Source organism: Myodes glareolus, chromosome 1 (assembly GCF_982192425.1).
Source record: "Myodes glareolus chromosome 1, mMyoGla1.1, whole genome shotgun sequence".
Taxonomy (NCBI): Eukaryota; Metazoa; Chordata; class Mammalia; order Rodentia; family Cricetidae; genus Myodes; species Myodes glareolus.
Window position 1 is genome coordinate 108,171,286 of NC_142026.1, and position 18,377 is coordinate 108,189,662.

Consider the following 18,377-nt stretch of genomic DNA (forward strand, 5'->3'; position numbering starts at 1 on the left):
GTTTATGGGTGCATAGCATTCCACTGGGGGTTTTCATGGGCTGACTTAGTGCCTTCTGACTTTATAACTTAAGTTTTATGTAACTTAATGATCACTCTACAATTAAAGGTGATAATTTCATACCAGCTACCAAGGAAATTATGGTATGAATAGTAAGTGCTTTAAAAAGTACTTATTTATTTGAGATATTAAACATATTTATATTTTCATTGCCTCATTAACATTAAATTCATTTTTGTTGTGAAACTACTAAAAGTAATGAATAACACTATTAAAAATATAGGATAAATAAAGACAAATTAAATTCTTGCCTGTCCTAAAACCAGGCAGAAACATCTATTTTTTATCACTTGTCTTGCTAATAAAAAATAAGGCTGAATATTCCCTATAGAATTTTCTCATTTATTTTATTCTGTTCCTACTCATATTGTTCTCTCATTTATTATTTTCTTTTATGTTACTCCTATTCGTAATAATTTATTTTTTGCTTTATGCCTTTCTGAGGTACATGTTAGCAAGATTCTTCTGATTCACCGTTAGGCAGTGAATCAGTGTTAATTTTGTAGTTCTGTGACCAAAGAGTAAGGCCTTGCTAATGAGTGTTTGTTCCGAAATGACATCACATGTTCTGTTCAGTATATCTTATTCAAATTTTATTTCTATAACTGAATGAAACAGAACACATAAAGAAGACTATGAGGTGATTTTGTGGTTTTTTCTACAGAAACAGTTGTGCAAGTGATGAAAGGCCAAATCTCGTATGATATGAGCCATGTTGCATACTTAATTAAAAGAAGCCTTAGGCTTTTCTTGAGGGGTAAATTTTCCTATTATTTAGTCCCTCAATAGTAGCATAATAGTCATTGAAACAATAACTGGACATTTCTATGAATTTCGATAATTTTAGGAATTAAAATTTAGACCCATGTAATTTAATGGGAATATATTAGAAGTCCACACTCGATGTGACAGTTGAACATGTCGGTGAAACTGGTGAGCAGCATTTGTTCATCTCCATTAGTGACTTGGCATCATATCTAAGAGCTAAGCATTGCCCACAACAATAAATACAAAAATGTCGGTGAGGATCTCGGGTCCACAGTTCATATTAAGTCTGAGAGCGAAGCTGGCTTCATTATACCACCAGGTATACGTGATAGACACATTTAGTCAATAACTCCATAATTATCTATTGGAAGCACAAAAGCCAGCGCTATTTCATGACCCAGCAGTAGGTGTATTTAAAAACTAACAGCCTCAAATGTTAGCAAAGGTACAGATATCCTAATGCCTGCCTAGTGACAGTTAACTGTGCCACTCAGACAAGCTAAAGTGATTGAGGCCAGTACAGTGGAAAAGGAAAAAAAAAATGATTTTCATGTACTTTTATGTTTTTGTTATTTTTTGAGTTATTTGACAAAATAATTGGCAGATTCTTTTATATTTTAAGTTCTCCTTTAAGATGTATTTTAGTATTCTCTCATCAGTCATGAACTTGAATTCCCAAAAGCAATTCTGGAGATGTCCCACTGAAACTCTGTGTGCTTTGTTGCTTTCAGCCTTCCACAGGGATTCACTCGGTTCTGCTATATATATTTCATTTGTGTTTTAATATATAAAGCTTGCCTGAAGATCAGAGAGTAAAACAACCCCACTGGTCAGCCTTACAGACCAGGCAGTGGTGACACAGCTTTAATCCCAGTAGCCACACTAGTTTCCATAGAAACCGGGTGGTGGTGGTGCATGCTTTAATCCCAGACCTAGTGAGGAATATAAAACAGTAGGAGAGATCTCTCAGACCGAGTCTCATTCTGAGAATTCCTGGAGGCAGGATTGCCATTTTCAGACTGAGGTTGATATAAGAGCCAGTGGCTGCGTGCTTTGCTTTTCTGGTTTCCAGGAATCTGAAATGTGTTGCCTTGCTCTGACCACGGCCATCTCTTGGAGTTATTTCCTAACTGATTTTTGATCCACTCGTCCCTTTTAATTATTCGTTCTTTAAAACTGTTTAAAACTGTGCTGTCAGTGCCAACAAGATGATTCAGCAGCTAACAGTGCTTGCCACGCAAGCTTGAGAATCTGAGTTCAATGCAGGGGTCTCATGGCGGAAGAAGAGCATTGACCCCCGCTGTCCCCAGATGCCCGTCTGTGAGTCATGACCTGCACTGACCTGCAGTCATCCATATCAGACACACATACATACTCTAATGATGCTAAATTGAAGTTAAAGAAGAATAATAGTTTAAAAAGTTGTATTTAGTTGATATGCAGTGATTTCCTTATTTTCAAAATATATATGATCTTCATAATATTAGTATAAGGACAATTCATGTTTTCTTTATAAAAATATGAAATAAGGTGAGGAAGAGAGAGCAGTGAAAAACTGTGTGTGATTCCATTAACCACTAATGATTACTTTATAATGCTGGAATCTATCTGTCCATACTCCTTATGGTAATACCTTTTCATAAGTGTGTCTTTTCAGGGAAACTGATTTGTAACTTTACGTAGCAACTAACTTCAAAAACATATTTTACCAATGTTCCCAGAGTTATCTCTTTTAAAGTATACATAACAGTAGATTCCCTTACTTCTTTATGAAAACTCATTATAAACAGTACATTACTCTTCATTTTCCACAGCAATCTAACATCACAAAGAGTGTAATTTTGTCTTTACATATTTTATGTAAACATATTGCATCTAATTACCAACATTACATATGACTTTTACATTTTAAATAGTTTTCTAAAATCATGTAAGTTAGCATATTATCTTGGACATTTTCCCTTCGGGAAGTGGGTAATTTGTCTTCTAAAATTGGTTATTTCACTGCCAGGGTAGCACTGTCAGCTACTACTTCCTTTAAAAAATAAAAATGAGTATTCTGCATGTATTCAAATAGTCAACTCTTCCAACAAACTCAGAAAATTGTTGTATAATAAATTTATTTGAGGAACATCACAAAAAATACAGGAAGCAATATGAACAATGTTTAAGCTTTTAAGAAATAAATCACTTAGGCAGTTTACCTACCTGGTAGATTGTATCTTACCTCTAGGGTTCCCTTCACATTCCCACCCCTCTTCCTCCTTTCCTAACGACCAAACTCTTGATGGTATGCTTCTGATCCCTAGTGAAAAAGATCATTTGTTCTTTGATAGTGATTTCTTATTTTTCTATCTCCTCCACTCCATTCCAATTCGATCAGGAAAAACTGATGTCCTCCCATTTTAGATATCCACGATTGGCCACTGACTGTGCTTACAAGTAAAATCATTTGTTGAACAAATTAATAAATTCATTTTTATATTCACAACGTTTTGTTTCCATGTGAGTTACTACACACTTTTAACAAAGAATAAAATTAACATCAAAATGGAGTTAAATACTTTTAACCCCTGGCTAAATCTTTATAGTTTATCATTTCAATTTTTATATCTATTTACTATTTTGTCTTAAACTCTTTCACATCATATTAAGTAACTATGAATGCATAATTCATATAGACACATGAAATAAATTCTATTTTAAATGGCAGTAAATTTTATGTAATTATGAGTATACATACATACATTTATAATCATACACTCAAAGAGAACAAAAGAACATATTTATAAATACAATCTTAGAGAGCAAGAAACAGCATTTTGCAACTTTCAGACTCAGTTGTTTTTCACATATGCTATAGACACAGCTCAGAAACTCGGATGCAGTGTTCATGAATATGCATGAGGTATAATTAGCTGGGAGAATGTTGCTTCATCACCTGTCTTGATTCTGTTGCTGTGCTTCAGTAACTTACTAAGCAATTGGAAAGGGTCTCTCCAAATTCCAATGAGTTGAAACAGTTCTGTTCATCCATCAGATGTTAGAGTTTCTCATCTCCTTATCATAGGAAAGCTTCTCGTTCAACCCTGCGCGTTGGCAGATTGCTTATAACTGACAGTCACATGCATCAGCTGTTTAACATTTTGAAGATTGTGTGAAAACATTAAGGCCTTTCTTTATTTCTCTACATTTTGTAAATCTGAACCTCGCAATCCTGCAGGCCTATGACAATGGCCAGCTTAGGAGCCCTTCCCTCCTAGTGTCTTTTCCTTAGACACTCTTTTAGTGTCTTTCCTTAGAGCAATGATCCTACTCTCCAACTCTGAAACTGCTAATGGCTGCAATTGCTCATTTCCCAGGACCCCTAATCTGACTTCAAAATGCTATGGAAAGGGCATGCCTAGCAGTGTTATTTCATGGTAAGTTCACACACTCCACAGGCCTATGGCACAGAAATGCTTGTTCATTCATTCCTGCATCAGGATCCCCTGCTACTCTGCCTTCCTGACACCGTTTTTACTATCTCCCCTGTGTGCTTCATACATCACTTACCTTCTGATGTGTCACTGAGGAATAGAAAATTATAACTCTAGAGAAAACCCTAGTTTTTTAAAATTCAGGGAAAATAAAAGTATTGGAATGAAAAAGGTGTAAGGTGTTTTAAAAGGCAAAAGTGAAGGAAGAAACAAATCAAAACCCACTGACAGGACGGAAGTCAGACAGGAAGAATGGAGACTTGTCACAGGACAAAGGTGCCATGTGAGATGGAGGATCGAGAGGTGACAACCAGCCAGCCGGATTGATGATCATCAATGCGGGCAATAAAAGATGTGATGCCACTGTACCTTCTGCAGAAAGAAAAAGAAACTCGGAATATTAAAATGATGCTGTACCAATAACCCAGTAATTTTATTGGAATAGACAAATTTTACAAATTGAAAACTGTTAAATTTCACCTACAAACAAACAAATAATTAGAATTGTTTTATATTCACAAGGGAATCAGATTTGTAGTTTAAAATCACACACACACACATGCATGCACACACACACACACACACATGTATATACACACACGCCATTTTATCAGCCTTGTGTTACTCTTATACAAATACCAGACAACATCATCAAATAGAAAGAAAAGTATAGGCTGAGTTTCTTCATGAAAGCATTGTAAAATTTTTGATGAAATTATGACATATAAAATCCAACTATTCATGAAAACATTATACAATGTTTTTAAGTGAGGTTAATTATAGAAACAAGATAGATCAAAATCAAGCTATGCGTTTTAAAATATTAAAGAAATGAAAAGCAGCGTCATTTCCTAAAAATATTCTCAGCATACTGGAACTAAAAGAACTTCTCTCCCTATTAGCTAAGAAGGTCTATTGCATAAAAGAAAACCTTTCCATGAGATTTATTCAGAGTAAAATGTTTCAAAGTTTTATTCCTAGTTCAGGAAAAAGGAAAGATCTCTGCTCTCATTACTGTCACTCAACACTGTACTGAGGACCACAGCCAGCCCAAAAAGAGGCAGGAAAACAGAAAATAAAAGTCACCCACACTGAAGGCAATGTATAACCATGCTCATAGTGTCTGAGTGTGACAGCCATCATGGTCTGTTAAAATGTTACTAGAACTGACTAACAAATTGATCAGTGTTCAAGAGTATGGCAAAAAATACAAAATCAATCTTTTGTAGATTCTGTTAATAAGGAATTGAAAGTTAAAGTTAAAATAGACGGTAACATCAATAATGATTATAGAAATAAATTTTATATGAGTTCAAAATACACAGAGACTGAATATTCTTGAAATAAATATAGAAAAACTGAATAAGCAAGAGATATACAATGTTTATGGATCCAAAAATCCATTATTTGTATAATGATAATGTTAAAAAAAAACATTGGGATATACCATGAAGGAAGTCTTACTAAAATTTGGCTAGCTTTTATTCTTTAGAAACTGACACATCTGTTCAGGAAGTCACTGGGGGATAAAGGACAAAACAGTGACACAATGGCTTAATTGAACTTCCATAGTTTCCACAAAACTGGGATGTGTAGACAATGTGGTGTTGGTCAGTATTAACAAGTAGGCCACTAAAACAGAAGTGTTCAGAGGTACATGGTCCAATGGACCAAAGCAATTCATGTCAAGTCAATAAATGCTCACATAAGAATTGTGTATTTGTGTTAAAAACATCTCATACTTTAATCTAAAAGTAAACCCCAAAATGCTATAGACCTATGGATAAATTATAGAATTATTAAGAACTTAAAATATAAAAGAACTCTATGATATTAGGGAAAAATTCTTAGGACTCAGAGCCCAACACTTAACATGAGAAAAATGATAGACTTCATTTAAGTTTTGAAATGTTGCTTTTAATAAAATAATTTTAATAAAATAAAAATTCAAATCTGAAAATAGTAAAATCTATTACAAAATTACATATCTGACCAATGACTCATATCAATAACACGCTAGTATTTTTCAAAACTGAGTGGGAACAAATAATTCAATTAAAAATTGAACAAATTTAAGCATCATGAATATCTGTAGTCCCAATATTTGGGACATATTGATCAGAAGTTCAAAGCCAGTTTTGGCTTCATAGTGATTTCTAGGCCAGCATGGGCTACTTGAGACCCTGCCTCTATAACACAGAAGATTTAACCAGGTTCTTCACCAAAGAAAATGGCCAATAAACACATAAAAAGATGCTTAGCATGGTGCAGCAACAGAAAAATTGAAACTAAAAGCAAAATGCCTATGTATTAGGATGTCAAAGTTTTCAAAATTATAAGGATGTGTTGGAAAGAAGGTACAGAAGTAGAACATTCTATTGATAGGGATTTAAAATAGTTTAAATACTTTGTCGATCTGTAATTTCCTAGTTATTTCATAAATAGTACCATTATTTACCTACATGTGATCCAGTCTTCCTACTTCAGGGTGTTTACTCCCAGGAAATGAAAACACGTGTTAATACAAAACATCACCCAAGAATGAACAGAGAAGCTCTATATAGAATATCCAGGGCAGAAAAAATCCCAATAACCATCAGGTAATGAACAAATAAATGGTTTGAGGCATATCCGTGTAGCAATGCCACCCACCAGTTGCAATCAAATATTGATAAACAGCATGGGGGAATGTCCAAATGCATCCAGATAGAAGGAGCTAGATTTTTAAAGGTTGTGCTAAATTATTAACTTTATGAAAGATCGTGTAAGTTGCAAATATAATGTTGGAAATAAGATGAATGCTTAGAAATAGAGGAAAAGGATGAAATAAAATTACAGTGTATTTGCTACTTTTATTGTGATGGTTTCAAGGTTGTATAGGTGTCAAAATGTTTATTACCTCAGTCTGTACAGAAGGACCCATGTTCAATCCCTAGAATCCACATTTAAAAACTTTAGCTGAGGAAACAAGTCCCAGTGTCATTGTCAATGGCTTTTCAGAAAGACCCCGAGCCAGCCACATTCAGAGAATCTGGTTGGATCACATGCTCGTTCAGTCCCAGTCCAACTGGCCTTGGTGAACTCTCATTAGATCAGTCCCCTTGTATCAGTGGGTGAACGCACTCCTCACAGTCCTGCCTTTCTTGTTCATGTTCTCCCTCCTTCTGCTCCTCATTTAGACCTTGGGGGTTCAGTCCAGTGCTCCAGTGTGGGTCTCTGTCTCAATCTCCATCCATCAACGGGTGAAGGTTCCCTCTGATCCTGCCTTCTTTGCTCATGTTCTCTTTCCTTCTGCTTCTCGTTTGGACCTAGGGAGTTAAGTCCAGTGTTCCAATGTGGGTCTCTGTCTCTATCTCCATCCATCGCCAGATGAAGGTTCTATGGTGATATGCAAAATATTCATCAGTATGGTTATGGGCCAAGGACGGTTCAGGCACCCTCTCCTCTGTCCAGAGAACAATCTGGGGATCTCTCCTTGGACCTGGGATCCCCTTTATATACTGGATTTTTGGGATCCAGTCTGTTTGGATGCTCACCTTCCCGGAACTGGAGGGAGGGGGAAGGAACTTGAACTTCCCACAGGGCAGGAAACCCTGACTGCTCTTAGTGATGGAGAGGGAGGAGGAGAGGGAGTGGGGGGAGTGGGAGGGTGTTGGGAGGAGGGGCGGAAATGGAAACTTTTATAAATTAATAAACTTTTATAAATTAAAAAAAAAAAACCTTTAGCTGAGCGCAGTTGCTTGTGCTCCCAACGTTGAGGAAGCAGATCGTGAGTTCATAGCCAGTGGGAGACTGTGCTCAAAGACGTATAGTGGCAGTACCTAGGGATGACATCTATGACACCAGAGGGTGTACTTCATCAGCCTCCACACATGCGCTCTCTCTCTCTCTCTCTCTCTCTCTCTCTTTCTCTCTCTACCAAAAAAATATAAATATTCTTATTTTTCTTTGGTTTGCTTTCTTTTTCCAAGTTTTAACTAAGTTGCGAATGACCCATATTACCTTCATGATTCAGGATTGTCAGCCTGAGATATCTTGCTACAATAATATTTTTATCTCCCAAGAGCTACTCCACCCCCACACATTTTACCTCTCTCCAAATTTTCTCCCAACACTGCTTAGCTTCGGAGGTTAATTAGAAAGATCGGGTGTGTCCGGGGTGGTAGGGTCATATACCCTCTCCAGTTGCCTTGGAATGCTAAGCTTTAAAATGTCCTCTTCTGCTAGCTTTTTTGTCTTGTTCTCCATTGTCAGACTGTCTGCTGACTTTCTTTTGTTTATATGTCTCCATAGATATTTGCTATACAGCTTCTCTTTGTAATATCCTATCTTTAATCTCTTTGAGCTAGAAAACTTAAAGTCAGGCAAATGATGATATGTATATTATAATAAATATAGAACCTGTTTGGCTAACCTGAGGTTTGCTTTCTTTCCATAAAGCACATGGAATTTTAGTCAAATACATGGAATTCAGTTTATTACTGTTATTTTAACTTTAATTTTTTTAAAGATATAATCCAGTCTGGCCTTGCTGCTCATCTACCTCAGCATTTCCTACGTTTTGCACCACCATAACCCATTTGTTTTCTTTTTTCACGGTTATTTGCTAATTTTTGAGTTAATATGCAAAGTAATTGGCTTCAATGTGGCATTTTCACAGCTACTTTGTTCTTGTTCGTTTCTATTTCCCTGCCTCATCCTTTCCCCTTCTCATGCTGGTCTCTTTATTTTCCTAATAATCCCACTTCCTCTTTCCTGCCATGTACCTGTCACTTCCTTCTGTTTTCCTGACTTTTATCTCCTCTTAAGATTGTTTATCTTATGGGCTTCTCTCTAGTTCTCTCTCTCTCTCTCTCTCTCTCTCCCTCTTACAATCACACACACACACACACACACACTACTATATATACATATATATATAAATGTGTATATATATAGTGGGTATATAATATATTGTATATGTATATTAAATATAGTATAATTTTTGTATGCATGTATATATGATCCATGAATGAGAGAAAATGTGTTATATTTGTCCCCTCTGACTGTTATCATATTTATTTCCTAAGCTATCAATTTTATTACAAATTTCATAATCTCATTTTTCTTTATAGCTACATAAAATTCCTTTATACATATTTGTCACTTTCTCTTTACACCAAGTACAACTCAGTGTTTCATGTCTTTTGTCCAAAATAAATGATACTTGAGTGGTGTTACTACCTCAATTCTGAAGATAAATCTGGATCTAAGAATCTCCTCTTTCTAGAAATTCCATAGAATTCTTGTCCAAGATTAACTTTTCAATGAACTTTTTCCATTTTTATTTATGCATATGTTTCTATCATATACTTTGCCATATATCTTAACATTGTATCATTGATCTGACTCTTGTTCAGTCAAGTACTTAAATAAAAACTTGCATGAACACATTAAAACTAATTTGGCCATAGCATTACCACATGCTGTCATTTCTCCTAGTTTTGTGCTGAAACAACACAACTGAAAAATTGTATTTTCAGGATGCTGACAGTGCCTTTGAAGAGTGTCATGTCTAGGATAAACCAAATTCAGATACTTAAAATTAACTGTAGGCAATTAAAACTCTCCAATCCTTTGAACTCTGAAATATGTTCCCGTTTAAAATTTACACATAAGATCCTATTTGATTCACCTCTTGGGATCTATGCATTGTGCAATGGCTTCTAAAAAGCAAACTCTGTTTAGATGGATAACTAGACAGGAAGCGAAGCGATCCCTTTCCAGTTATATTATTTTTATGTCACTCTGTTCATATCTAATCCTGAACTAATATATATTGGCTAGAGGTCCCCAGGTTCTAAAATTTTCAATTAGAAGTTCATATTTTGCAATGGTACTTAGAGATTGTTTGAAAAGAGATTAGTTCTTGCCTCCATTTCAACACTGAGAATGTAGGAAGAGCTTTCTGGTCATCCTGTAAAAACAGAACATGGTGAGAGGTAAAGTCAATGGATGTTTTTAGTTCCTACTTTGCTTCACTCATAGTTCTGGCTACTAAGAGATGCTGCTGCTCCAACATTTTCGGCTTTCATTTATGGAATTTCAAGCACCTCATCAGCCCCACTTTCTCTACCTATCTTAACAGTACAGGCAGGTTTCTGCCCCAACATTTCTCAACCCACACAGTAAACAGCTTCTAGTCATGAACTATGCATTGAAAATCTGCAACTCTAAATGCATAATGCTTAAAGTAAGCTCTGTATAGCTGCTGCCTTCTAGGCCCTACCCCTATATGATTTAATATGTAGCCCCCTTTCTTCTGTCCACAGGCAACAAGTCCTCAGGGCTTATTAAAGGAAGATGCCAAAGGCTCCCTTCAGAAAAGCTTCAGGATCCTTAATGAGGCCAAGAAGTTAGAAAATGATGTGAAAGGTTAGTGTGGCCATTCTTTCTATTATGTTAAGGTTAATAGCATTATAATGGAAAATACTACACCATACCATTTAAAGAATGAAACTGTGAGCCATGACTTATATATTTAATGCAAGTGACCTTTCTCACTGGCCTGATGACACTTAGTCTTCAAGCTTCACCAAGCAAAATTTTATAATTTTAACCTAGCTCCTACAGTATTGCTTCTCCTATCTGAATTGAAATTTTCGGTGTGATAAAACTTTAAACTGCCAAACTCCACTTGATGTGGTTTTAGAAATAAAACTCAAGAAAAGTGAGCTAAGAGGATGTGGCATAAATGTGTTAGTGAAACCTTTGGTTTTGTCAGTGGGTTCTGAAGTCTTGCAATATTTACAAAATAATCATGTATTTTCTTCTTAATTGAAAACATAAAACTGCACAAAGCAATTTCTGCTCTGATATATTATTAATGTGTGTAAACATGGTTGCTGTCAGTGTAAGCTATTGTAGCTATCACTTCATTGATTGTCGCCTGTTTCTCAGTACTATTTTCCTGTTTCTCTAGTCTCATGTCATCTGGCTTGCATCCACCACCCAAATATTGCTTATGTTGACTCTCACAATGTTCTCTTCCCAAAGTGCCTTGTGTTTGTAGTGATATTCTGTCTCCCTAAAATTACTCATTCTCCTGCATTTCTTCATCTACACACCTTATAACAGAGCATCACACTGTATTTCTGAGATCTCATGGATGCTGGGTAGAAAGGGCAGGAGGATGGCAAGTTCAAGAAAGGCCAGACTACATAAGTACTTGATCTGGGGGCACAGGTGCTGGTAGAGAGCTCACCTACTCTACACAAGGTCCTAGGTTCCATCCCCAGTTCTTCACTCCCTCCGTCCCTCAATCAATTAATCAATCAATCAATAATTAAATAACTGTGAGACTCTGAATGAAAAAAATAAAAACAACCTTTGCCTAGATATCCTCCCTAAGAAACAATAATATCTAATTCACACTTAACCTGCTAATTCAGTATTTCTCATAGACCTGTCAAACCATTGATATTATGGACTTTATATTTCTCAAGAAAGACATAAGACTTTTTTACCATTGAACTTATAATGTATCACATCCTGCCTAGTTCAAATTATGAAATAATTACTGATTTTAAGTAAATAATAAATTATAAGTAAATAACCACAGATTTTTTAATTAAGTTTTACTGTGTTAGAAAACACGAAGTGTGAAACCTCCTAGAAATGGCATGCCAAAAAGCAAAATATCTTGTACGTCCTTAGCAACTGATATGGAATTACAAGAGCCATCTCTATTACAACTCACTTTGATACTAAAATGCTGTAGACTGCATCACACAAGCTCCCTGTTACAAAGTTTGGTTGTGCTGATACCTCTACTGCAGCAAAAGATGACTGTAAAGAGGCATGGATGGTTTTCTTATTGCACAAGCAGAATGGACCCAATTCGTCTGCAGCCATTTTTGCTATCCTCAGGGCATTGAAGTTCATGTACAAATACAGAACCAGACTCTGTCTTTATTCAAACATTTGATGTATTATTCTTCATCAAACATTTGATGTATTTTCTTTGTACTAATTTTGATGTTGTAAAAGTTGGGGTGACTAGTGGTAACTACCGCTTGTGTATTGCTCATGACACCCTGGATTCAGACCCTAGATCCTCATACACTGAGGATTGCACACCTATCATCTCAGCAGGGGAGACGTAGAGGCAGGAAGATCAGAAGTTCAAAGTCATCTTTGGTTACATAGTAAGTTTGAGGCCAGCCTGGGCTAATGAGATCCTGCCTCCAAAATATATCTATTCTATGAAAATACTCCTGAGTACTGAGTTTGTGGGTGCTCATTCAGATTTCACCCCTAAACCGAGTGCTTTACACACTTTACATTGTTTCCAGGACTGTTCTTAACTCTCTTTTCCCTAAATCCTAATATTACATATAAAAGGACACAATTTCATTTGTTTCTTTTGGAAAATCTGAGGACTAGGGTGATAGAAAGGGTTAGGAGACAGAAATGTTCATTAGTTTAAATGTCTTTTTTTGTACTTCAGGTAGTACATTATTTAAAGTAATGAAAACCCAGCAACTACTCAAGCAATAATTCCCACAGAAAACCAAGCCAAGGCCATGACGGAAATGGGAATGTTTTCTTGCTACGTTATGACATTCTCTTGATTTGTGGCCAATTACACAGGTTATAAAATGGCCGTTAATCAGGGAAATGCCATATATTACCACGAGGAACTGCTGAAATAGGCCCTGCAGAGCAAAACTCTTGACAGCAGCTATTAAAATAGAGATTTAGTCATTTCTCTCTCTGTGGCGCCCGGAGTTAGATGGAATAAAAATGGTGGGCCAGCATGCCCTCCATATTTCTAATTTGTTGCTTGTTCAAGTCAGTGCAGCTCCGTTTGTTCCTGTACTCTGGTCACAAATGACTTACTGCTGCTCCCTGCCATTTTTCTGCTGTCCTTGCCTGGAGGGAGTCTGAACGTGCCAGCAGCCATTTGTTTTGCTTTTTAATTTTTGAATATACATCTGTTAAAAGTAAATTTGCCCATGTACATGTGTGAGCTTTGACAGCAATCTATAATGCCCTAGCTGAATGTCTGTGGAGATGAAAATCATTTTGTTGATGGATTTGAGGTGGGGGACTAGCTGATGATTGAAAGGGCCAGAAGATGAATTAATGTCACCAAGTCAACACCGCTTTGCAGAGGAACAAGAGGTTTTGTCAATAAAATAATCAGTTGGGGTTTCCCTAACATATGTGTAGGGCAAAGCATGAAGAAGTTAATGGAAAACTATGTAAATTCTAAGATTTTGTGTCCTTCACCTCATTGAAGTCACTTTTCAATTCTATTCACTTTCTGATTTGCCTCTAATTGTTGGCTTTGCCCAAGGTAAGTGAATTGAATTACTTATGAAAATAAATAATTGTTCTATATACTAAAAATTAATGACATGAAAAAATGATTATCCTAAGCTCAAGAATAATAAATATATGAATAATAAATCTGAGATTCCAAGATATACATTACTGTTCAATATAAGAAACAGGGCAAAACTATGTTTCTATCAAAGATGTGGGATTTCCCTCTGTATGCTACGAATATGGTTTATTTATAGATCCTGTTATTATTTTATATTTTAAAAGGTTTTATTTTATTTCATTGTCTATTTTATACCATTGTTGATAAATGGAAATACTTTGGGACTATTAAATATGACATAGGAGTTTAATTTTTATTAAATAATTCATAAATTATTAAAGTTGTCACCTTTTTGAATTCATATACTATTATTTGCCTGCATCAGCTTTTCTGCAGGTGCATGTGTGGAAGCAAACAAAATCTGAACCATTGACAGAGATTTGGCAATAAATAGATGAAATTGAGTCTCTGTCCCCTGTCAACCATGCTCTCTCATCTTTTCCCATTAAAATTGCTGATCTATTGTACTGAATTTGTTAACCTGCTTTGGATATAGACAATGAAAAGCAAAAGAATAGGACTGAGATGGAGTCATGTTAGAAGGAAAACAGAAAAATAGTAGCAGTATGGAGGCACTAGCCATGGAATGATCTTCCCTAAGAGTGCGACTTAGCAGGCAGGTCTCTGCCTCAGTTTGTCAGCAAATCATCATGAAGTTCATGAGTGACACCTTAGCCAGAGACAGGGGCCTGCACCAACCAAAGGGGTGTCCTCCCTGGAAATGACCTGGGCTTGGTCCCATGTTCAGAACCAGAATCTAGGATTCCAGGAGATGGGAGGAAATTTACTAATCAGTTTAGTTATCATAGGGATAAACAAATACCTTCAACTTCCTGATAATTCAAAGAATGATGAGGCTTGTATGAAATCAGAGAAACTGTCCTATTTAAAGGTTTCAAATGCAGTTCCCTTGCTGGCTAACACAAATCAAATCTACAGGCTTTTCGTCAGGAATACAGTATGGGTCTCAATTCTTATTTAGTTTTATTAATCTAGGTACAGACAGAACTACCTCTACCTCCACATCTTAAACATTTAGAGAACCTATCATGAGACACATACCTCTTCCCTCCTGTCAGAACAAGACTGTTATGATCCTCTAGTGGAGGAAGGGCACAGAACTTGTAGTTAACAGCTGTCTGTGGTCTTTGAATCACTGTACCCATTTCTGGAAGTCCTAATTTGGATGCTTTCTGATTCATCAATAAGTACTTTGTAAATAATGTGAAATGTACAAAAATATATAAGATCAAAATAACATAAGAAACTGCAATAAACACCTTATATTTAAAAGGCATCTTTTTTTTCTTGGGAAAAAATGAGTAAACCACAAGATTGTGATGAGACTCATAAGATGTTATATACTTAGTTCAGGAAGCATTGTGGGACACAGGTGCTCTGTCATGCAGAAGATATGATAGCTTTTTTCTGATTTATTGTAAGAATTGATTAACAACACAGCAAATACACAACTTGAAAGTCCCGTGTATCTGAAGAATTATAAAATTGTATACCTTAGATAATCATATACTCATGTGATGTCTGTTTTATATGTAACATATAAGTTACAAATTACCATATCTAATGCATTTTATGTATATAAATGGACTTGGTTAGTATCAATTCTGGATAAACAACTTCTGCTAAGATCATATGGTTAATAGACCCTTTTCTCTTAAAATTATCTTCTAGATAGGTAAGAAAAGAAAACTCTAAAAGAGTAAAGAAAACAGATTCGTCATTTGAGTTACCATAAGCTAAATCTTTACAGGTTGCCTTAAATTTTTAAAGGAAGATCAGAGTACTAAGGGTTTATGCTAACCTCTCCAGCAAACATTTCAATTTTGAACTTTACATTATTAATAGTCATGTTTTGTAACCCTCCCTCCTGTATAATAAGATGTTGCCTAATGTGCATGACATTCTGTGTTCAACTCCCAGCACAGCCAAATAAAAAAATGAGAATAAAAATAAACAAATAAAGCCAATGATCAAGAACAGTATGAGATGTTTGCATTGGTTTAACTAAAGAATTGGCTATTCTAGAAAAAAAAGGCATATGTGTTAGACATATAAGCAAGCAAGACCTTACAAAAGAATGATGACATGTAGAAATTAGTTATACATTAGTGATATCCATAAATAATTTTGTAAGTATATTTGTTTATATTAAAAAGTAAATCCTGGCAGGAACAACCACAAAGACTTTGAAGCAATGACTTTTGGGAGAGGTGAACTATAAAAGGCCTAAAACACCAGGTTACTACTCTTACTCAAAGTCTTTTGGTAGTATTTAAGTTTGAAATCTTATTCACTGTTTTGCAAAAAAAAAAAATCACTTAAGCATTGGAATGAATAAGAGTCAAGAAATCTGAGTCAGAAGTTCCCTTTACTTCTGTTGCTTTTTTTACTAAATGTAGTCAATTAAGCAAGTGGGAGATAATCTGCTTTCACATGGAACTATTTCTCTAAAACTTGGTTCAAACAACAAGCTGAGCTCACTCTTAAATAATTCATGTCAGATCCTTCCCCATGTTCTACACACACTCCACCTCAGAGAACAGCAAAATAAAATTCAGAGGACTTAAACTATCTTGAACCCTAGGACAGATGTAGAGGACCACAGGCACTATCCCAGGAACATGGGACATCCGAGACAGCACTGATGTGGACGTTTCCAACCCTGTCCAGTAAGCCTCCTTTTGACTAGGACTATCTGATGTGAATATGAATCAGTGCTCACAACAAAGGAAGACAGTTGCTCCATCATGCTCTCACTCTACCTATGGGCTGCTTCACTGTTCTTCACTTTACGAACTCCATCTTTATTCAGTTCATGCATGGAACACAGTCTTCTATTTAAAAGTGATGAGAAACGGATAGATAGATAGACAGCCAGACAGCCAGACAGCCAGACAGCCAGACAGACAGGTAGTGGATAAATAGATCAATAGTTAGTAGACTTGTAAAGAGATGATAGATATAGATAAATAGATAGGTAGATAGATAGAGGATAGATAGGTTCTCAGTAACAGAGAAACCTCTTAATCCCAGAATATCCACATTGACAGTGCCCTCATCAACAGACTAGATCTATTTCACAAAGAAGGCTTGTAATCATTCAATAGCTTTATTTTAGCACTGGCAGTGTAAACAGCAGAAGTGTTAAAGAAAATATGAGCTGTGATTGGCAGAGAAGAAAATTCAATTACTTGGAAAGAATATTTGAGAGACCAAAATTGAAACTAGTAGTGTATTAGTAGCATAAATGAGCATATTGATGTTTTAGAGATGTGCTTTGCTGGGCTGGTTTATGCTTTGTTTTCTGTTACATTATTTGGCTTGGACCATAAAGTGGAGCACCTTAAATGAGATGATGTGATTATACCAGCATAATCTGCACTGTAGTTGTGGCTGTCTGTGTATTATGGCTGTGACTTAATTGGGCAGCCTATAAGAGCCTTTATGTGCACTGGAGTGGATCATTAATGTGTCCAGTACTCGTTCATGTCCAGAGCACAGCAAACTCAGAATTCTCGGTCTTACTTCCATTCCCTTACTTGCATTCTTTCCAGGAGAAGGTCAATGGAGGACAGGGTGATGATTCTTCAGCTGTTTGCTGTTGGCACAGGTCCTACAACAGCTCTATGCACAGCCATGAGAGGGGCAGGCACAGTTCAGTTGAAACAATCTGGGCTCTCTTCTGAAGAGTATATTCTCCCTTGACCTGATCACTCTGAGTACAGAGAATGATAAAATAACAGTCTTAGTGTTGGCTAGTACTTCCAAGATGACCATCTACTTAGCAATTAAATATATATTTTTAAAAATCAAAGAACAATAATATACACACAAAGAAAAATTTAACTAGTACAACCAGATAGAAAATAAGAAGTTTCAGCTTCCTATTTCTGAAGCTGCCAATTACTACTCCATTGATTCCTAGTTCCTATCCTAAGTGCAGCCAAGATTTTCTAGTATATTCTTTCCTACCTAGTTCTCAACCCCTGTTCTACCAAATTCTTGCATATACATCATCATCTGCATGGTGGATGCCTTAGTTACTTTCCTGTTGCTGTGATAAGACACTAAGGTAACATATTGAAGAAAGGGTCTGTTTGACACTTATAGTTTCAGAGGGTTAGAGTCCATGAACATCAAAATGGGTAACCATATCAGCGGGCAGGCAAATATTTTGCTGTAGCAGTAGCTGAGAGCTCACACCGTGAGACACAGCCACAAGCAGAGTGAAGGAGACACGAGGAATGGTGTGGGTGTTTGAAACCTCAATGTTTACCCCTAATGACACACACCCTCCAACAACATTACCCCTTCTAATTTTTCTCAATCAGTTCCATCATAAAAGGAACAAGCATTCCAATATATGAGCCTGTGGGGGACATTTTCATCCAAACCACCAGAGTGTATCTTACTTGTTCATACGACAGCTTTGAGGATCATTATACACCCACACATACTCATGTAATTCCCTTTGGAAGGCTGAATCATCCACACTATTGTATGAGCATGGTCTAATGATATAAGAAAAAATACTTTTGACTGGATTACTTAACATTTTCTTCTTGCTTTCCATGGCAAAGATCTGTGTATCCCGGATGATATACATTAACACACTTCAG

At 36.1% G+C, this 18,377-nt stretch overlaps 1 protein-coding gene across 3 annotated transcripts in view; it reads left to right on the top strand.

The window, feature by feature from the left end:
• Positions 1-18,377, top strand: part of Lama2 (laminin subunit alpha 2) — a 597,153-nt gene that overhangs the window by 500,421 nt on the left and 78,355 nt on the right. For all 3 annotated transcript variants that reach the window (XM_085689751.2, XM_085689745.2, XM_085689747.2), the window contains one exon: positions 10,619-10,721. In XM_085689751.2, coding sequence (XP_085545877.2) covers positions 10,619-10,721 — 103 coding nt within the window. The remainder of the gene's footprint in view (positions 1-10,618; positions 10,722-18,377) is intronic.